Below are 22,150 nucleotides of genomic sequence, written 5' to 3' on the forward strand. Positions count from 1 at the left end.
CATGGACAGGTGGGTGCCAAACACCACCTGTCACCCCCCATGCACCCCCACGCACAGGGCTCAGCCCTCACCCACTTCTGCTCCCGTCCCAGGTAGGGGCCACCCCACCAGCCCCCTCCGCTGTGCTCAGCACTGTGAGGGTACAGACCCTGGAATGTCAAGCATTCCAGCACACCGAGCAAGAAATAACAAAGACCAGGGCAATGTAAACATTTAAAACACATTAAAGCCCAGCTGGGCATTGTAGAGAGAAGGGGCAAGACGTGGGGGAACGTTGTTTGTGTTGGCTGGCTGCCAGATACCTAACTCCACGCCTGAGCCCGGGGCTGGGGTAGGGGGTGTTGCTTTCAGCAGGCATGACGGCCAGCTACTGTGCAAGGCACGGAGGCCAAGAGAAAGCTGCTGGGGTTGGTTTGGGGCACAGTTGGCAAGACAGGGAAGACTGCAGGGTTCTAGAACATCCTTGGCCCTAGTGACTTTGCCTCTCTGAGCCTCTGTTTCTCCCCTGGTAAAAATAGGGCTGTGTGCCTTAGCCAGGGCTTTGTCCTGCCCAGCACGGTGATCTAGCAGAATCAGCTCAGGATGGGAACAATAAAGCCAGCAGCGGAGGGGAGCGAACTTCACTCCCTCCATCCTCTTAATCACTTTTGGCTTTGAGGCCCCAGACTGGGCTGTTGAAGAAGGTCCCTGAAGAATGTTGCTATTTCTGACATGGAAAATGACTGCCTTGAAGTCTGTTACATGGCACAAACAAATCTCTTTGCTTCCAGAAAATTCCACCCAGCCCTCTTCCCGGGGGAGGTGGCTCAGGGAATCATCTAGGCCAGCCTTTGGTCCCTCCCTTCTCCCCGTCGCCCTGAGTGACAGGCACAGCCCTGCTGACCTGCAGGACTCAACCTGAGCCACGTCTTCCTGACCCCAGGGGTTTATGCAAGTTTTCAGCTCAGAGCCTCTGCCGTCCCCCTGCCCGGGTCTGGAGAGCATGCAGTGCTCAAAAGCCACCTTGATTGGGACCACATTTTTGAGTTTTTGTCTGAGAAGGACGGACATCTGGGTCAACTAGAAAGTTGGCTGCTGCCCCATCTGGCCTGGCACTGGCTGTGTCGATGCCAAGGCCCCTTTGCGGGGGCAGGCGGGGCTGGCACGCGGCTCACGGTCTGCAGCGGTGGGCTCCGGCTGTTGGCCACGAGATCGTCTTACTGCCTGCCTGGTGCTGGACGAGTCCACTTCAGAACCCAGACCCCTCCCTGCACCTCCAGGGAGTGCTGATTCTCTTGCCCTGCCCCTCCAAAGAATCCTGCATCTTTCCCTCTCAGAAACAAGAACAGCCCCTTATTGAACTTTGATGCTGTCCGGAGCTCTTAACCTGCTTGATTTCATGGCATGGTCACGACCACCTGCCAGCTAAGGAGCTTTAGCCCCATTTGATGAGTGAGGACAATGAGGCTCGGAGAGGGCTAAGGAGCTTATCCAAGGTCACACAGCTAGGACAGGTGGAGCTGGGATTCGGACCCCGCGGGTCTGATTCTCTTTTGATCAGGATCTCCTTATCATTCTGGGGAAGCCTGGGCAGGCTGAAAAACAACCCAAATCAGGATACTAGACTCGAATTTCCCAGCCAAGAGGATGTAGCCCGGGCTGGTATTTCATAAGGGACTGTGCACAAAGCACAACATCCCTCAAGAAGACTGTGGCTGAACAGATGGGCAGGAAAGCAGTCTACAGCCCAGGCCTAAGAGTGTCCAGAGACGTTTTGAAATAAAGATCCTGGGGAGAAGGAGAGGCTTGTTCCAAGGCCACTGTATGGATGTTTCTAGGGAGGAAAACTCAGCTTACAACTGGGCACAAGCAACGACTTACTAAAAGCTGCAGCCGTTCAGCAATAAAATGGGCTATGCCTAGAAGTCCTGAGCCCCCATCGTGAGTCTGCCTACCAGGAGCAGGTTTATAGAAGGAGTCAGGGAAGGCGATCAATTTCTGAAGGAATGAGGGTTTATATATTTATTTGAAACTGTATTTGAAACTCTCAACAGAAAGCAAGCTTTGGTTGCTTTTGTTTTGGTTTTGTTTTGCTTTTTCATGACCCTTGCCCATGCGTCGTGTTACAGGAATAGCTTGGGGTTGCCAGCGTGTGTGTGTGTTTGTAAGATGTGGGCATAAGGACAAGTTTGGAGCAGAGAACCTGAGGGCAAGTGCCAAGTTCCAGCAGCAGCAGCAGCAGCACCATTGCTGTGTTCAAGTGCCAGCGCCATACTAAGCACGTTCTCATGTCTCGTCATCCTCAGAGTGTCGCTAGGAGTTGGGGACTGTTATCTTCATTTTGCAGATAAGGAAATGGGGCCGGAATCATAGGTCTGTCTGACTCGAGACCCCTGCTTCTAACCAGTCTGCAATTTGCCTTCCCTTGCTGCTGCTTATGCACTTGGCTCGGGCATTTGCTAAACCAGAGGGCCCTGGCTTGAGAAGCAGCTGTTTTGGGGTGGAGCGCTCGTTCTCTGGGGCTCTGAGTGAAGCGCCCAGGCCCCTGCGCTAAAGAAAGGGGACTTTCAGAATTCTAGTCATTGAAGCTGACAAAGCAGAGTCTCTTTGTCTCCAGGAGTTTCTGAAAGCTCCTTTCAAGGGACCGGAAGCCTCCTGGGAACAGTGCCTCTGACCCAAGGCAGCACCATCCCGACCCCAGCGGGGGTGTTGCTGACACGCGGCTCTAGAAGGGGGGTGTGTGCTGGAATGGCACCTCCCTGCGTCAGCGGTCGCACCAGACCCCTCTCCACCTCGGGGTCTGTGGTGACAAAGATGCCACTTAGGCTTCTAGTGCCGCCAGGTGGAAGCTGTCAGGGCCCATCCTGGGTGGAATTTCCGTCATCACTGGGGGGTCCACTGGCACTTCACCCAGGAGGAAAATCTGGAGTAATGGCCGTTAGGATAATTACTAACTTGTAGCTACCCTCTTGTTTTAGTGTTCACAGTAAACCCTGTGTTAGGTATTGTATTATCCTTTTACTGATAAGGAAATGGAGGCTCAGAGAGGTTGAGTGACTTGCCCAAGTCCACCCAGCTAGTGAGGGGCAGCACATCAATTTCCCTCCCCAACTCCTTCTATAAAGGAAGGAAAGGGGAGCTACCCTTTGTCTAAAGCCTCCAGGGGCTGTGCCAGGCTACTAGGTATAGCCAACACCTATTATTTCCATTAAGTTCGATCTCACAACAGCCCGCCCCCCCCCCCCCCCACTACAGATGAGAAAAGTAAGATGGAACGAGGTACTGTACCCTGGGCCACACTCACGCTGCTAGTTGGAGTGGAGCCAGAAATCAGATGCCGGTCTGGCTGCCCCAGTACCCCCCTCTTTCCACTCCCCCACACTGCAGTTCTGGGGAGTCGTTTCTCCCCATCTCATCAGCCAGAGGTCTGCAAATCAGGAGTCCACCTCTAGCCTGCTCACGTGCCCCTTGGCCTGCAGGCTCAGCCTCCTCCGGGCATGCATGCGTCTGTTCTCTGGGGCAGAGGGGCTGGGCAGTGGGCCCCTCCCCAGCTGCTTGCAGAAGCACCTGTTGTTGCAGGCTGAGCTTACCGTAGCTTGTAAACTCCAGCACCTCCTCGCCCATCTCTGCAGTCACAGCCAACTGGTCTCTAGTGATTCTTTGGCGCTGCTTGAATCCCAGCAGCCAAGGGGGAGAGTAAGCAGGGCGGGGACAGGCTGCAGCCATGGGGCCCCCTCCGCTTCTCTCCCTGGTCTGTGAGCAGGTCGGGGTGCAGCGATGAAGGGACAGGGCTGGGGTCAGAGATCAGAAGACCTGCGCTATAGGCTCACTTGGCTCCAGTTTCCTTCTCAGGAAAGTTGCCCACATCTGCCCTACATGCTTCATCTGCAGGCGTTTGGGGACATTCAGACTCCTTGGGGTTCAGGTTGGTCCCAACCGACTCCTCAGCAGCCGCTTTGCCTTCTTAGGCCTACGAGCCCCGGCTGCAGGGAGTCATTCGTCACAATCTCTCTCCAGATCTCCTCGCAGATTCGTTTCTCTCCACTCTCTGGCCTTTTTTATAGCCTTCATCTGACTGAGGGGCCATGAGAGGTAGAACAGATTCTTGACCATTTCCTCTGTCAACTTTCACGTGGCACTTTGGTATCTCAATTCTCTCGTTTCCGGTAAAACTGGAGCAGGAAGAGGATCTGGCTCACGGCATCCACTTAGGAGCACATGTCCAGCGACCCATCAGTTCTTCCGGCCTCCCTCTGAGGAGCCTGCCCTTTGTTTTCCTCCATTCACTCTCCTAATCCCTTGGAAGAATGGCCTTCCTAGAAATGGGGGACAGACATCTCCTATGGCCTCAGACCCTAGAGTCCTGGCTGCATTCATTGTTAATGAATTCATTTATTTGGAGGCAGAGGAGAGGGACGGTTCAGAAGCTTCTGGAACCCTGTCTGGGTCCGTAATCCCAGCTCCTCCACCTACCTATCAGCTGGGTGACATTGGGCAAGTGTCCTAGCTCCCTGTGCCTTGGTTTGCTTGTCCATAAAATGGAGATATTAGTAAGTAACTCTGAGGTTAAAGGAGTGAATACCCACAAAACCTTTATAATAGGGTCTGGCCCATCGTAAGTGCCAGGGTTTCCTGTAATTATTCATTCAAGTTTTTATTGAGCACCTACACTGTCCCAGGGGCTGTGCTTGGCCCTCGAGCCATAGCAACGATGAAGAAGACAAGGTCCTTAGCCTCACGGAGCTTTTCACTTTAGTAGAGGAGGTCGACCAGGAAATGGGCAGTCACACAGCAGGCTAAGCGCTCCGGTGAGGGAAGGCCAGCGTGTGCTGGGGGCACTCAGAGCAGGCACCTGGCCTGGGCAGCAGGGACGATAACACCTGCCTTCTCCCATCACTGTCCATCACGCAGCTCGCTGCTGCTGGCTTCCCAGCGGAGCCAGGACTCTCCCCACATGACCTTCTGAACTTCTGCTGTCTTTTCTCCAAGGAGATTGAAGCAGGGTTTCCAAATTGGATGCTGCACTTGGTCTTACAGAAGTTGGGCCCCAGTTCCTTAGAGAGAACCTCTGCGGGGTGTGAGGGCAGGCGCTGAGGGCCCTGGGCGTGGGGGCTGGCCGCCGGCTATTGGCAAAAATGGGAGTTTTCCCAGACAGCGTGGCTTTGGCATTTATTTCTCCCTAGAAGCCTGCCTTCAAGAAAGGTTGCCCATCCAACACTCTATCTTCAGACCAGCGAGAGGTCAGAGTCTCTTGACTGAGGGAGGAAATCGCTTCACAGAAAAAACATCTATTTCAGTCTAATGAATGACTCCAGCTCTTCTGGGCTTAACACGTTCCTCAGGCTCTCAGGGCTTCCTGCAGGGGTCTGCAGCTGGTTCTGATCCAGCCTCCCTGCCACTCCTCTCAGGGTCACTAAGGAAGCAAAGTCCTTCTGCCTGATTTCTCTCTCTTCACATCAAAAGAGTGTTGCTGCCCTGGCCTGGCTCCCCCACCCCCTGGACCTGCCTCTCCCTCTCTCAGAAGTGGGCAGTGGAGTGGAACGGGAAGGACTTTCACAGCCAGGGGCCTGGGGTCAAGACCCGTCTTGACCCAGCTAGCTTTCTCTGAGCTTCAGTTTTCTATTCCATAAAATGGAGATGCTGATCCCTGCCTTGTAGGGGGTCCTGTCATGACAAATGGACAGGATCATGGGCACCAATGTCTTTGCAACTCCAAAGCATTGTCCAAATGTTAATTTATTATCCCTTGGCCGTCTGGCCTCAGCCTTGTGTTCTTCTTTCCCACCTGCTGCTCCCCACAATGTGGGCTACATCTAATCAGCCTGCTCTCTGGGTTTCCCCCAACAGCTTTCTCTCTTCTCCTCCTCTGTCCTCCGTTCATGGTACAGGCCATAGACCAGGGAGACTCACGTTTCCCAGCGTCATTCCCATCCTCCTTTTCAATGTCAGCATCTTCAGAATCCACATTTATGGCCAGAAGAGTGGCCTTCTAGTCTAGGGCTTCGTACCTGTGGTGAGCGTGCAGACCCTGAGCAAGACCGGCCGTGGGAGGGGAAAATATTAGAACTTCCATTTACGTGTTTTATCTTACAGATAACAGGAAAAATTAAGCTCTAACTAGTTTAAGTCCTCACTTGGTCTGTCCACATGTCAGACTGTCATATGTCATGTTTGGCACCCAAGGCATCCTCAGGGAAGAGTGGGGGGTTCCAAGAAAATGTGGGGCCTCTTCGTGTTTGTCTTTGGCATGTTACCGCATAGTGCGTTTGGAGCTCAGTTTACTGGATTTTTCAATGAGGTCATCTAGTTTTAACTACACCAGCCCTCACCAAATTGATAAATGACTCTAAAAGATTTCTGCAAAGACCCTAAGGATTCAAAATAACATTAATAACATCATCACAAACAACCATAAAAGACTGCAAGGCTCTCCTCAAAGTTAAGCATAGGATTACTATCTGACCTGGCAATCACACTCCTAGGTAGGCCCAAACAAATCAGAAGTAGGGACTCAAACAGACATTTGTACACCAGTATTTATAGCAAGTATTGTTCACAATAGCCAAAAGATGGAAGCAACCCAAATGTCCATCAGCAGATGAATGGATAAACCAAATATATATATACACAGTGGAATATTATTTGACCATAAAAGGGATTGAAGTTCTGATATATGCAACAACATGGATGAACCTTGAAGACATCGCGTTGAGTGAAATAAGCCAGATACAAAAGGATAAATATTATATGAGTTCACTTATTTGAAATATCTCGAATAAGCAAATTCATAGAGGCAAAAAATAGATTGCAGGTTACCAGGGGCAGGGGGAGTGGGCAATGGAGAGTTCATCCTTAGTGGGTACAGATTTTCTGTTTGGGGTGATGAAAACTTTTGGTAATGCCTGGTGGTTTTGGTGGTGCAATTTTGTGAATGTAATTGATATCCCTGAATTGTACACATGAAAGTGGTTAAAATGGGGAATATTCTGTTCCCAGTAAAATGTTTTAGAAAAATGCAATGCTGATACTTCTCCTCCAGGACCTCTAAATGTAATCAGTCACATTACCAGGTAAAAATAATGATGATCTAATCAGATCTGACCCAGAATTACCTTGGGATTCAAAATTACCAAGGCTATGTGAATTACGGATTTATATCCACAATCATTGGATATATGGTAAACCTTGCCATAAATGCATAATGTGCCTGAATATAGCAACCAACAGCATAAACATTATCTCAATTAGAAAAACATTTAAGAGCATCAAGAAGCTTAAACTTTGCTTTCTGGGGAGCAGATATATCTCCTTCCCATGTTGAGGTCCTGGGTTAGATCCCTGGTGCCTCCTAAAAACAAATAAACAAATGTAAAAACCAACTCTCATTGGGGAGTACATGTAGCTCTTTTGTTTTTTTAAAGGTACCTCCTTAAAAAAAAAAAAACTTTGCTGTACCACTGGATGAAAGTACAGACATTTCTAACATGTCTCTCAGTATTTGCAAGATTCTGTTTCAACAATGAAATACATGAAGAATTATCTTTCTTGTGAGCCATTCAAGAACACAGGAACCAGAGGACACATTCTCAACAGTAAATGATGTCTTGTAGAAATATGTCTTACCAAGCAACTCTGTACATGTAGCTGCTGGTGCTACAACTGGAATTGAAAGGAACTAGGGTAAGGTGAAGGAGATGGGCAGTGCTGTGTGTAAAATTCCTTCACAGCATCATTCTTAGGCAACCTATTGCCACAAAGAAGTCAAAGCCAGAAGACAAATTACTACTGGAAGATCATGCAGTTAAGTTTATAAAACAAGTCCTTTAAGACATAATAGTAAATTTATGGAACTTTGTATTGGAGTAAAGAGTATCTGTATAAATCCCTCAGACCCCTTGAGAATGGCAAAGGACTCATCAAACTGAAAAACAAATTATAATTTTTAGTTTTCTTTTTTTTTAACAAAAAGACAGGTTCTCCAAATTTTCTGCCTTTCCTAAGATAAGTGTTTGTTAGTAGGATGCTCCCTGCTAAAGCATCTCAAGAAGTTAGACACGAGTGTGTCCCTCTAAAGTGAAGGGGAGGAAAACACCCTGCTTTTAGTTAATGCCAATTGTTGAAACAAACAAAAAAGCACTTCCTTTTTTTTCTTTCCTGTAAAGCATTTGGGAAAAATTGTGAAATCAAACCAGGATGTGTATCAGAACCAAAATCCTGAGACTCATTTCCTCATCAGTCAATCTGCAATCAGACATCGCCCCTATTTTATCTGCCATGAACTTCAGGCAAGGCTCCTTTTCAAGAGACTTGTGCAATAGAAAGAGCCTTTTGAAAATGGATGTTTGGAAACAGTTCCATTATTACGTAATTTTGTTGCTGTAATCCATTTGCACACTTGAAAAATGGAATTTTCTAACTTATTTTTAAAATCTTCCAAATGAAGCACGTCTGTGGACTTGAACCCATGTGTTATAAAATAAATAAATAAAAATGCAACACTGATGAATTTGTAAAAACGATTAACTGACCTCAGGGACGATGGAACTTGACTAGCCAAATTTCAGCAAAAGCATTGCTAGTTGGTGGATGTGAGTGAAACTACGCATCATGGTTTCGTAAGTGTCATCACCAATGAAGTCCTTCTGTCAAGAACTAAGATACTTTGTCAGTTATGACAGCCATCCTAACCAAGTATCAAAGTAAACTTAGAACCAATCTTAGAAACTGGGTGGGGGGTACATGGGACCTTTCTGTACTATTTTTGCAACTTCCCATAAATTTATAATTACTTCAAAGTTTAAAAAAAAGTCACACATCATACAGATAACATGACTATGTTATATGCACTGTTATAACTATATAACAAGCACATAGTGGTAATCGTTTTTAGTAAAAGCAAGGTGGGTGAGAGAGCAAAGGAAGGGCTTGCAGCTGCAGCAGCCCCGGGTGCTGGCCTGGTGGACGGGGCTCACAGCTGCTGAGTGGGCTGGCCATCAGACTGCACCCCACTTCCCAGCAAGGGTGACGGAGGCACCCATGGGCGCTCCAGTGAGACCCGTGTCTTCACTCTTCAGCCTCCCCGGTGATTGAAAACGGCCAGGTGGAGTGTCCGCAGGGGTACAAGAGACTGAACCTCACGCACTGCCAAGGTAAGGACAGCCGGGGCTGGGCCTGTGTCACTGCCCGAATGGGAGGTGCCTCTGTCACTGCCCGAACAGTGTCCTCTGGGCACTTCGGAGCCCCAGCTTGGGGGAGCTGCGGGGGCTGCTGGTTCCAGAAGCCTAAGGAAGTCAGGAGGACCTGTTTCAGAGTGACTGAGGAGCCACGGAAGGGCCTGGGAGCCGCGTCTCTCCCCCACCCCATCTCCACCCACCCCCTCCCAGAACGTGGGCCGGGTGGGTCTGAAGGGCGCCCACTGCCCTCCTGTCACCTGCACACCCTCTTGCCTCCCAGGCCGGTCTCCCTGGAATGGGATGACCTGTGATTCCTACGTGGGAGATCAAGTCAGCCTCAGCTGACGCGGATCTCTGAGGGCTTTTCCCAAGAAAGCACTTTCAGCTGCTCAGGCCTCCTCCTTCCTGCTCATGTCCCAGCCGGAGGTGGGAAGGGGGAGGGTGGACAGGGGACGACGAAGGGCAGCCCCTGCCCCGACCTTGCCAGACTGGCCGAAGGGCTCGGTAAGGCCAGCAGGGTCCAGGGTGGTCCGCAGCAGAGAGTCCACCCAGAGCAAACCCAGGGACCCCTTGGGACAGAGGGGTGGGGGGCCCAGGTATGGCTTTGTCACTCCAGGGGGTCTGGGTGCAGTTGGGGAGGGGCACCAAAGGAGCGGCTGCTCTGCTGAACAGACTGGGGCTCTGAGCCGAGGAGCCCTTGCTGGCCGTGACGCGGCACCGGGTGTGGTACGAGCACAGGCCTCCTGCCCGTGAGAGCTCCTGGGGCTGCCCAGGCCAGGCAGAAGCCGAGGCGTCTTTGCCTTTGCAGGGCTTTGCGATCTGGGCACATACTCATGCGAGGGGCATGCGTTTGGGTGAAGCCAGGTTGGAGACAGGGGACTGGCCCAGATGGCCTCCTAGTCCCACCCCTCCCCGGGACTTTCTTCAGGAGACAGGAGCCCGGGGTCGCTGGACTATCTACCTGTGGGGTGCTGGGTGTCTACCTGTGGATAAGAAAGGGTGCTCAGACCAGGCAAGAGGGCAGGCCTCTGGCCCAGTCCAACCCAGGGTCAGACTCCCCTGGGGGCCAGGTGCTGAGGGCCGTGGGGCCTGTGGCCGTGAGAGCAGTTTGGTCTTCTGCCACAGAGGTGCCCGTATCCGAAACTGTCCCCAGTGGCCTCTCCTCCTAGCAGGTTTCCCAGCCAGAGGGTTAAGGTTATTCCCAGGTTCTCAAATGAGTTCTCTGCTCCCCCCCTACCGAGCCCCAGGATACCAAGTGGTCCTGCCGCAGGAGGCCCTGCCCCTGAGGCTCTTCCTGCGCCTTCCCATGTGGTTCTGGAAGCGGATGGGCCTCCTCTCTGTGCCCACAAGTGCCGTCCCTCCTCTCTTTCTCCATCCCTCCCCTCTTCCCTCCTCCCTTCCCTCAGAGTACTGCTTTGGGTTTTTACTATGAGCTAAATTGTGTGGGTGCTCAGTGCAGGGTGAGAGATAAGATGCAGACACCTAAACCACCACCTCCAGTGAGAAGCGCTCTTGATGGAAAGAAGCACGGGGTGCTATGGGATCCCACCATGGGGCCCTTCCAGGCTGGAAAGATCCCAGAAGGCTCCCTGGAGGAGGTGATACCTGAGCCAAGAGTTAAAATATGAGTACTAGTTGGCCAGTCAGGGGTATGGCTGACAGGGGGAAAAGCATAGGCAAAGGCACAGTTTGGGCTTGTAGGGAGGACAAGAGAGAACGGCGTGTGCAGAGCTGAGAGGAAGATGGAGCTGAAGGGGAGAGGGCCTTGGGAGCTGTGTTAGGGTTTGGGAGCAACCTCCAGGAGGTGATGGGGGGGGGGCTTGGAAGCTTCTGGAGCAGAGGGGAGGCAAGTCGGATTTGTCTGGCCGCAGTTTGGGTGCATCTGGACAGTCGCCCCTTCCCAGATCCCAGGGGCGTCCTCCTGGGCACCTCCCTCTCCACAGAGCATCCTGCCAAGGAGTAACTCCCCTTGGCACCCAGGCCGGGTCGTCTTCCAGCCCCTCCGGGCCTGTGCTAGGGCCTGGGGGTGAGCAGCAGGCTCTGAGGTCAGGGGGCCGCCTTGCATTAACCGCCTGCCCTGGGGTCAGCGGGGATCACCACCCCTTCTCTGCATCCCCCGGGCCCTTCATCTCCGCCGCCACCCTAATCGCCGACAGAGGCGTCATCACCAAGGTGGCCCTGGACTTGGAGGAGCCTAGAGGGGAGGGCTGGACTCTCCCTTGAGGAAGACGCTCCCAGTGTTAACAGTTTCTGAGATCATGAAGGAAGCGAGCGTGGCACCCTTGTTTGAAGACCAGGATAAGCATCCACTGGTGGCGGGGGCGGAGGGGCCTGCCTGAGCCGGGCATGTCCACGAGGACTTCCCACTCCTCTGCCCCAAGCCCGCCCTGGCTCTGGTCCCCACGCCCTTTCTCCAGCCTCTTCGGTGCCTTCCCGCAGCCTCCCGCCTCCTGCTTCCTTCCCGCCGAGCTTTCTCCTTCCTCCTGCTCACTGCAGATGTGCTCTCAGAGTCCTGGGCCCTGGGTGTGCTCGGGGGCCTCCCGGGGAGGCTGGGAAGGAGGACCTCAGCTGCCCCTTCTGGGCCCTCCAACCCAACCGCCCCCCTTCACCTGTTCCTCTGCCTCCCAGCATGACCCTTGCGAGCTGAGCGACTTGGGGCTAGTAACCCACACAGGCTCAGCTTCTTCCTCTATAAAATGAGGATGTGCAAACCCACGACATAGAATTGTCTGTGACAAGTACTTGGGGTATCGTATGGAAAGCATCCGGCACAATACCTGCATACAATTGGCACTCAATAACTGTTAGCTCCTAACATTTGGGTCTTATTCTGTGCCAGTTATTGGACCAAGTGTTTTTCAATTTTTATCTTATTTTATCCTCATGGCAGCCCTACCTGGTCAGTAATATCCTTATCTCCATCTTACAAATGAGGAAACTGAAGTACAGAGATGGGGGTCACGCTCGCTAAATAGCAGCTGTTTTTTTGTTTTTCTGTGTTTTTTTTAAAGATTTATTTTTATTTTATTTTTATTTATTTCTCTCCCCTTCCCCACCCCAGTTGTCTGTTCTCTGTGTCCATTCGCTGTGTGTTCTTCTGTGTGTGCTTGTGTCCTTGTTAGCGGCACTGGGAATCTGTGTCTCTCCTTTGTTGTTGTTGTTGTTGCGTCATCTGGCTGCATCAGCTCTCCATGTGTGCGGCACCACTCCTGGGCAGGTTGAACTTTTTTCGCACTGGGCAGCTCTCCTTGAGGGGCGCACTCCTTGCGCGTGCGGCTCCCCTACGCGGGGGACACCGCTGCATGGCACAGCACTCCTTGCGCGCATCAGCACTGCGCATGGGCCAGCTCCACACGGGTCAGGAGGCCCGGGGTTTGAACCCAGGACCTCCCAGGTGGTAGGTGAATGCCCTATCTGTTGAGCCAAGTCCAATTCCGCAGCTGTTCTATTGTTGCTGCTTCTTACCTTGGGGAAAGCACTTGAGGACTCTGCTCCAGCCCCGCTCCTCTACCAGGCCTCGTGGGGATGAGTGCCTGTTCATCTTCTCCAATCCCACAGATATCAATGAATGCTTGGTGCTGGGCCTGTGCAAGGACTCGGAGTGTGTGAACACCAGGGGCAGCTACCTCTGCACGTGCAGACCCGGCCTCATGCTGGATCCGTCCCGGAGTCGCTGCGTGTGTGAGTGCTGGCGGGGGCCGGGGGCAGGGGCTCCGGGAGAGGAGGGGACCCGTGCCCAGAGCCCAGCGTCTGCTGCTCCGCCTGGCGTTGGGCCCAGCCTGCAAAAACTGACCTGCCCTCCTGCTGAGAGGGCGACTGCTTCACCTGGAGCCATCGCTGCCCCCTCCCGCTCCTGGGCTTCGCGGTCTGGTCACGGGCTGCGGGCCTTCCTTGAAGGGCCGTGGTGACACGCAGGGTCTGTCCATAGCCTTCGCGGTGCTGCCCCAGGGCCTTTCCACAGCCCTGTGCTCCCTCGTGGCTCTGAAACTCTCTACATCGTGAGCACATACGTGTCACGAGTCCATGTGTGTGCATGCTGGGCACTCAGCTCTCTTTCCAGGGACTTCCGTGGTTTGCAGCTGGGAGAGGCCCAGGCTGCAGCCACCCCCCTTTCCCCCCACCCCCCTACCACACACACACACCGCAGAGCTGACTCCACAGCCCAGATGGGGCTTCCTTAAGCAGGGAGGTCAGACCAGAGCTGAATGAAACCAGTCCTGCCCGGCCTCCGCGAAGCAGCAGCCCAGGGCTGGGGCGGGCTGGCTGGCAGCTCAGCACAGCTCCCTGTGGCTGGCCAAGCCCTCTGAATGCAAACTGCCCGGACGGGCTCTGGGAAGGCCTCGGGGATAAATAAGACTCCAGTGCCACCCACGGTGAGTGCCCCATGTGAAAGGGAGGCAATCTGGGCCCAGTGGCCCCAGCAAGAAGGGATAGTAAGAGCCCCAGGTGGGGGCACCCAGGGTGTGGGGGGGTCTGGAGTGGGGAGAGCACGTCCAGCCGCTCTCAGGAGGCCTCTGGGAGGTAGAGGCATGTCATCAAGGCCTTAAGGACATGTTCCGCCACGCTTCCTCCTCCCCACCTCCCTGGACTTCCCTTTATAAGGCAGGAGTATCAGAAACATGTGTATTAGCCCAGAAAGAGACCAGCTAGTGCAGGGAAGCAGAGCTAGCCCTTCCAGCGGCAACCCCTCCAGCCTCCTCCGACGATTCAGCTCCCCATAGCAGGGAGAGGGTGGTCATGAGGGTTCTCTTCCCTTTATTGCCAGGCCTTGCCCTCCCTCCCGGCCACCTGCCCAGGGCCAGTAGAACAGTCTCCAGGGGCTCCTCTGTGCTGGCCCGGCCCCCGATGTCCCCACTGGATCATTGGCACCCTGGGGCTCAAAGGTCTCCCATGGAAAGTGGCTGCTGGAGGCAGAGATTGCCTCTGGAGATCCAGGGCTCATGGATGGAATAATTTACCAGTGTCTATCGCATGACATGGGAGAAGGCACTTTCATGTATATCACTTTATTTCATCTCCACGGCAACACTGTGATGGTTTATTAGGCAGGAGTCTTTGGGTTGCAAGTAACAGAAACCCAACTCAAACTGCCTTAAGTAAAAAATTAATTAATTGGTCCATATACCTAGGAAGTCCAGGGGTAGATGTGGCGTGGCAGGACCCAGGCCCCTGTGGTGTCATTGGGACACCTCTTGCCGTTTCTTCTGTGTTGGTTTCATAGTTCCTTCTGAGGTGGCCACCAGATGCTCCAGGCCTACACCCTGGAGCTTTTTTGATTTGTAACCTCAATCCAAAAAGGGCACCTCTTGTCTAATAGTCCAGGAAGTTCCAAAGCTGGTAATTATCACTGGGCCAACTTGGTCCTATGCCTGTCCCCGTGACCCGGAGAATGGACTCTACTAATCAGTAGTATAGTCCCATGCTCCTTCTGGAGTCTGGAAATGGGCCAGGATATTGTTCCTGGATATGTGGGCATGGATGCTGGGCAAGGAGAAATCCAGTTGTCCACAGCCCATGGGATTCTCATTATCATCCTTGCTTTACGTACGAAGAAGCTGGGGCGGAGGAGGCCATGCAGTTCACGGCGGAGCCGGGCCCGCACCGGGGCATCCCCAGGGCTGTCAGTTCCTTGGCTCCCATCCCCTTAGAGCCCCTAAGGTTTCAGTCTCTTCCAACCTCCTATGGCCTTCTCATCTTCCATTGAGATAATCAGCAGGAGAATATTCTTTAATATTTACTATCAAAGCACAAGAAAGGGGACCATGACAATGGTATTGTTCTTATCTAAATCCCACGGTCTAGTGATTCATCGACCCCACCCACCATCGATTCCACCGGCAGTTACTGAGCATCCACATGCACCAGACGCTGGAGATGACCAAGGCAGGGTCCCTGTCCTGAAAGCTCCATCAGGCCCCAGGCTCTCACCTGGTCTCGTCTCCCTGGCGGCCCTCTGAGCCCACTGCTCCCCACCCCAGCCGGCGCACACATGGGCTTTTGGCAAATACTTGGGATCTGGCACCTGGAGATAAGCAGCTCCATCCTTATCTCCTGCTCCCAGGAGAAAAGGGTCTCACCCAACAGGGAACGCCAGGAGGCACTGAAAGTGCCCGGCAGCTGTCCCTCCTGAAGTCCTTGTGAGCGTTTTTTCAGGTCCTGCCCTTCCCTGAGTGTACAGGCCGCACCCACCCCTGCCCTCCTGCTGGCCGCCTGCCCATCTCCCCGTGCTGTGTCTGTTGCAGCGGACAAGGCCATCTCCATGCAGCAGGGGCTGTGCTACCGGTCGCTGGGGCCTGGCGCCTGTACCCTGCCTCTGGCCCAGCGGATCACCAAGCAGATCTGCTGCTGCAGCCGTGTGGGCAAAGCTTGGGGTGCCAAGTGTGAGCAATGCCCCCTGCCTGGCACAGGTAACCCACTGCCCCAATCCCAGCTCTGGCCACCAAGCAGCATCCTCAGAGCTAGGGGGCATTTTCCCGGCCTGAGGGGGCCTCCTTCAAGCCAGAAGGTGCTTCCTCTTCCCTCCCTGCTCAGCCCCTCACCCCCACCTGGGACTCCCTCGTTGCCTCCACAATTGCCGTGTCCCCCAAAGGGAGAGGAGGGAGGGCCCTGGTTTCTTTTGGGAACAGGACCTCTCAGTGTCAACTCTGGCTTGACCTTGCAGAGGCCTTCAGGGAGATCTGCCCCGCTGGCCATGGCTACACCTACTCAAGCTCAGACATCCGCCTGTCCATGAGGAAAGCCGAGGAGGAGGAACTGGCCCGGCCTGCCATGGAGCAAGGGCAGAAGAGCAACGGACACCTGCCTGGGCCCGTGGAGAGACAGCCACTCCGGGCGGCCACTGATACCTGGCTGGAGGCTGAGACCGTCCCTGACACGGGTATCTGGACTGGGCTGGGAGGCCAGAGGATTCCCCTTTTATCTAAGTTTGCAGCCTTCCAAAAAGCCACTGGATGTTTATCCTGGGTCCTTGGGCGTCCCATCTCCAAGGCCTTAAGGAGCCTAGAGCAGCAGCACCCAGCCCTGGGAACCCTCTCTTATGGCCTGCCATGACAGGAATGGCTCTGCTCCCGTCCTTCCCATTTGGGGTCCCAAGGAATTGCTTGGGAGAGGTCAGCAGCAGTCCCCCACCCCCAGCTGGGCAGGGCTCTCCAAGCCCCTGCCCCCAGCTGTGCATCTTCTGTGACTGATGCTTGCTGCCAGGCCCGAAGAGCTAGCAGGTGGATCCTGGGGAGGCTGAGTGCTTTAGATCTCCCGCTCCAGTTCGAGCACCTTGGACCCAGGAGCCATGGGGTTGGGAAGAGCCTGGGTTTGAGGCACCCCGTGTAGATGCCCTGGAAAAAACATGGAGAAGGCATGCCCAGGTTCCTGGTAGCCCTGAGTTCAGGAGGTCAGGAGCATATAAGGACCAGATAAACTAGGTAATCACTAAACTGTGCTCCAGGGGTCGGGAGCAGACCGAGAGGGAAGGGAAGACAGTGCCTGTCACGGGAACTGGCCACTGGAGCCACTCCTCGCCTTTCTAGCACTGGCTGCCCCGGCTCATTGCCCAGGGCAGGGGGCCTGAGGGACTGTGTGTGGCCGGGAGCCTTGGGATGAAGGAGGTGGGTTACAGCTGGGACTGATGGGGTGGACTGGCACAGAGGGGTGGGACCCCTCTCTCTGGAAGGTGTTCAAGGGAGGCAGGAGTTTTCCTCTCAGCTGATGAGAGGCTGAGCTAAGCTGCCTCTTCAGTTCCTCCAGACCTGGGGATTCTGGGGTTCTGTGGTGGCCCATGGCAGGAGCGGGGGTAGGAGGGGGGAAGGAGGGTGAGAAGAATCCAAGCTCTCTCTGCTGCTGACGGATGAGGTGAGGAGGACGCAGGCCACGGGCAGGAGGTCAGAAGGCCGCCAGCCCCTCCTCCCTCAGCTCGCGCTCTCCCCGTTCCCTCCCCAGGTGACTCGCAGGCTGGTCAGGTGAGTGAGACCTCCCACTGGGCAAGGGTGGCAGAGAGCAGGGACCTGGTAGCCACTGAGGCCCCAGGGCCATGTCCTGTGACAGGAAGGGGAGAAAGAGGAATTCACTAGGAGTTTACTTGGCGAGATGACAAAGTGGGAGGGCGAGGCAAGGACCCGGTGTGACCCTAAAAGGAGTAATTGTGCCGGGCACCACGTAAGCGTCCTCTCAGCTGGGATTGTTGGGGCCCCTTCAGCAAGGAAGTAGGAACGTGTCCTGTTAGTCCTGGCTGTCCCTGTGAGCTTTAAGTGCTATGGACAAGGTCTAAAGGTGGTCCAGATTTATTTTGGATTCAGCCCTTTCTGAGTCTGGCAGGCGAGAATTCTACCACTGAACCACCCATGCACCTCTCCGTTCTGAGTCTGTTTTGCTGAAACCTCAAGGTCCCCCATGTGCATGCTGACAGGGAAGTAGAGGCAGAGCTGTGAACAGCTTCAAACCACCTCACTGAGAAAGAGGATCCCACCCCTTCCATGCCCAGGATTCCCCTGTAAAAAACCCCACTCCTCCAACCTGCCTACCTGACTGTCCCCAAATCCTGCTTGTCCGATGAGCCGTTCCTCCTTGGAGCATCCTGTGCTGTCTTCCCAGCCCACACCCATCCCAGCCCCAGAATTTCCTGCCCTCTTCTGCCAGCCCAGCCCTCTAACTGCATGTCCTCACAGATCCCAGCCGTGCTCCAGTTTCTCTTTCATCTTCTCTACATTCTTCTCTTCCTATTTGCCCACTGCCAGCATCTCTGCCTCTGTTCCTGGGCTGCGGTGAGGGGCACCAGGTGTGGCCTTGGATCCTGGCTTCTCCTCCCTGGCTCTGTGACCCTAGGTAGGCTAATTAACCTCTGGAGCTTCTGTGCCTTTATCTGAGACATGGGCCCATGGCATTGCTACCACTGCTTGCTGATTTTCCACCAAGTGCGAGACACTAAGCTTATTTAACCATTTCAACCCCCAGGGAGTGCCTCCTAGGATAGTTACGATTAAATAAGACTAGCTGTAAAGGGCCTAGCAGACCGCATGGCCAATCGTAAGAGCCCATCAGTACCTGGAGTAAATGAAGGAATGAGTGAGTGAGTTGGGCAGGAAGGCCAGGGGCCAAGGTGCAAGCGGTGGGAGGAAGCACAACACGGGAGTTGTCAGAGGAGCCAAGGCTGACCTCTTCCTGTTTCTGTGCAGGTCACTGCCACTGTCACCCACGTACCTGCCTGGGTCCCAGGTGAGTTCCTCCTCCTGGCAGCTCCCAGGGGAAAGAGGAGGGACGGAAGGAAGAGCCCCACATGTGGTCATGGAGTTACTATTTGTGAGCTAAGCCAGGGGTCTCGGATCAGATGAGCTCGTGCATGACATGTGTGTGGACACTCTCTCCGAGAGCTCTACTCACGTAAGGAGACTGTGAGGCCAGCAAGAGGCGTTGCAAGGCTTTGCAATTATTTGCCGAGCCACAGAACTCTCCCTGAGTTTCATGTTGCGTCTCAGCACGTAAGTCAGGCCAATGGGGAGGCAATATGGCGGGAATGTGAAATGAGGCAGTTTGGCGGTCCCTCGGGTACTTAAGTATAGCACTGCCATATGACCTGGCAATCCTACTTCTAGGGAAATACCCAAAAGAGAGCAGGGACTTGAACAGATACTTGTATACCAATAACAGCATAATTTACGATAGTCAAAAGGTGGAAGCAACTCAAGTGTCCATGTTTAAACAAAGTGCAGTATGTCCACACACTGGAATAGTATTTGGCTTGAAAAGGAATATAGTTCTCATCCATGCCTCCACATGGATGAGCCTTGAAAGCACAATGCTAAGTGAAATAAGCCAGACACAAAAGGACAAGTATTATCTGGTTTCACTTATACGAAATATCTAGAATAAGCAAGTTCCTAGAGACAGAAAGTAGAGTAGAGATTCTGGGGAGGGGCGAGAGGGAAAAGGGGGAGAAAGGGGAATTATTACCGAACGGGTACAGCGTTTCTGGTTGAGGTGATGGAAATAATGGTAATAGGTGGTGGTAGTGATAGCACAACATTGTCCATGTATTTTTTTTTTATTGTTTTATTTTTTAACAGGGAGTATTCTTCCATTTATTTAGGTTTTTTTAAATTTCCTTTAACAGCATCATGCAATGTTCTGTGTGCAAGTCATTTACATCCTTCTTTTTTTTCTCTATTTTTTTAAAATGTTACATTAAAAAAATATGAGGTCCCCATATACCCCCTACACCCCACTGAACTGTCCCCTTAAAATGGTAAATATTATGTGTTATATATAGATAAACAACCACAATATAAAAACATTAAAATTAAACAACAACAAAGAGGAGGTCATAGCTGAAGCAGGAGGTGGGTTGGGTCCCCAGAGCTCTTCTCCCCAGTGACCCTTTTATTATCTCCCTGCGACTACTGGGTCTCTATTGAGCCCAGCTTGGCAGTCCCTGGCGTTGGACCAGAGCCCTGGACTGGCCGTCAGGAGGCAGCCTTCGGCTTGCTCTCTAGGGGCTGGGGCGCTGCTGCCCATCCTGCTGCCGCTCAGGATCCCGGAGGTTTTTGTTTTGTTTTTTGTCATCTTAATTTTTTTAATATTACATTAAAAAAATATGAGGTCCCCATATACCCCCCACCCCCTCACCCCATTCCTCCCCCCATAACAACAATCTCCTCCATCATCATGAGACATTCATTGCACTTGGTGAATACATCTCTGAGCACTGCTGCACCTCACGGTCAATGGTCCACATCATAGCCCACACTCTCCCACAGTCCGCCCAGTGGGCCATGGGAGGACATACAATGTCCAGTAACTGTCCCTGCAGCACTACCCAGGACAACTCCAAGTCCCAAAAATGCCCCCACATCTCATCTCTTCCTCCCATTCCCCACACCCAGCAGCCACCATGGCCACTTTCTCCACACTAATGCCACATTTTCTTCGATTACTAATCACAATAGTTCATGAATAGAATATCATTAATTCCACTCTAATCCATACTCTATTCCTCCATCCTGTGGGCCTTAGAATGGTTGTGTCCACTCCACATCTATATCAAGAGGGGGCATAGATATGGATGCTGGATGCAATCCTCCAGGAGGTTTTGACGCTTACGGCAGAGCTCTGCAAAGGGCCGAGCGCTTTGCCAGCAGAAGGAAAAGAGCATGACGGGGGGCTCAGGAGACCCAGGCTCTGCCTCTAGCCCTCTGACTGGCCTTGGACACGTGGCCCTTTCTGTGCGCCTCAGTCTCCTCACTGGGGGCAGTGGAGGGAGAGACTCAGGTGCTCTGACTCTAGACGGGGCCAGGTCGAGTTTCAGGGGCGAGGAGGCCGTTGGGGTGCCCTGCCAAGGCCCCACCCATGGTTCTTGGAGTCTGAGCAGCAGGGAAGAAGGAAGGGCTGCGGCCAGCATCTCGGGAGGGATCCCTTGTCCAGGGATGGGGGGGGCAAAGGGGCCCCACCTGCTCCCCCTCCCCTCTGCAGGAGATGCCATGGGAAGACCAACTCCACCGCCGCCTGGACAGGTGGCTCCAGGGACCCGGGGACAAGAGCGTGTGACCTCTGCCACGGCTGTGCCGGGGACCCTGGGCCCTCCAGGTACCTGCAGGCAGGCCCGCCCTGTGGGCATGGGCTGCCAGAGCCAGCCCCAGGGTGCGCTGGAGTGGAATTCCTCGCCTGCCTCTCCAACTAGTTGCCAGCCAACTCCTGCCCCCGCGCAGCCACGAAGAGCACAGGGTACCCCCAGTGGACACAAGGGTCCTGACAGCAGCGCTGCTCCAGCCCAGGAGGGGAAAGACGGGGTGCTTTGGAGAGGGTCTTACACGGGAGCCTCCAGGGCAGGCGGGGTCTTCCAGAAGAAGCTGGAGGAGCCGGGCCTCTGGGAGCCCGGCTGAGTCAGCTGAGCACCCTGGCAGGGGGCGGTCGCGGGGAGGGCGGATTTTCGGGAAGGAAAACAGCTCTGTTTTTCAAGGTTGTTTAGCTGAGAGCCTCGTACCCCTCCCTCTGGCCAGCTACAGTGATTGGGCGGGGGAGAGCCCTGGCAAGTCCACCTGGCTCTGGAATGTGCCTGCTCAAAGGCTCATTGTGTGGGGACTTGGTTCAAAAGAAGCAAGGCCTGGGGTGTCACACATGTGTGCCCTCCACCTGCCCTCTCCAGGGCCACGCTGCTCTGCGAACCTCACAGACCAGCTCTCACAGCCCGGGAGGTTATTTCTAGACGACCTCCGGCAAAGGGGAGACCCTGCCGCTGGAGGAACAGCCCAGGGAACGTGGGGCGGGGGTGGGTCCGGCCTTCCAGGGCCTGAGCCGGGCGACCCTCTGCCCTCTCCCACGACCTCTCTCCTCTGGGCTCAGAGCACTGCTTTTAGGGAGCATCCTATTCCCTCTTCTGTTCGGCAGACAAGACGTGCCAGGCTAAGGCTCTGCTGGGGAGTGCTGGGGTTCAGGCCAGGGACATGGGGCAGGGGCAGGCCAGGTGGAAGGGCGCAGGTCAAGTGTGGCAGCGGCAGCTCCCAGCCAGGTGACTGTCATCAGCCATCTCACTCTCCCCATCCTGGTCCAGCCACACCACCGGCCACAGCCTTCCGCCTGATCCCATTTCTTCTCCCTACCACCACCCAACCTCACCCTTCTGAGTGCACATTTAGAGCCTGGCCTGGGGGTCCCTACCAGCCCCAGGCTGACACATATTTGGAGCCAGACCAGGGAAGAGAGTAGCCTTGCAAAAGGGCCAATGTGCATGTTCAAGTCAGTCCAATTTGGCAAATATTCTTGAGCTCCTGTGTGTACCAACACAGGCCACTTCACAAAACACTCTCTGCTGGGTTATCTGAGGGGTCTTGGTACGTGGGCTTCAGGCTGGGACCTCAGGGTGGACACAGAGGCTGAAAGCATCACTCGTGCTTTCATGTCTTCACTCATTCAGCTCATTCTAGTACTGGGGATACAATTCAGAAATGCTGGAGTCTTGTTCTCTGCACAGTCTCAGCCCTGAGTCCATCTGAGTCTGCCTCCAGAATGTTTCTCCA

At 53.9% G+C, this 22,150-nt stretch overlaps 1 protein-coding gene across 1 annotated transcript in view; it reads left to right on the forward strand.

The window, feature by feature from the left end:
- LTBP2 (latent transforming growth factor beta binding protein 2) overlaps positions 1 to 22,150 on the forward strand; it is a 105,694-nt gene that overhangs the window by 59,017 nt on the left and 24,527 nt on the right. Inside the window, 7 exon segments of the mRNA XM_023587855.2 lie at positions 9,054 to 9,128; positions 12,711 to 12,833; positions 15,395 to 15,559; positions 15,814 to 16,029; positions 17,085 to 17,104; positions 18,317 to 18,356; positions 20,607 to 20,720. Coding sequence (XP_023443623.2) covers positions 9,054 to 9,128; positions 12,711 to 12,833; positions 15,395 to 15,559; positions 15,814 to 16,029; positions 17,085 to 17,104; positions 18,317 to 18,356; positions 20,607 to 20,720 — 753 coding nt within the window.

Source organism: Dasypus novemcinctus, chromosome 3 (genome assembly GCF_030445035.2).
Source record: "Dasypus novemcinctus isolate mDasNov1 chromosome 3, mDasNov1.1.hap2, whole genome shotgun sequence".
NCBI classification, from domain to species: domain Eukaryota; kingdom Metazoa; phylum Chordata; class Mammalia; order Cingulata; family Dasypodidae; genus Dasypus; species Dasypus novemcinctus.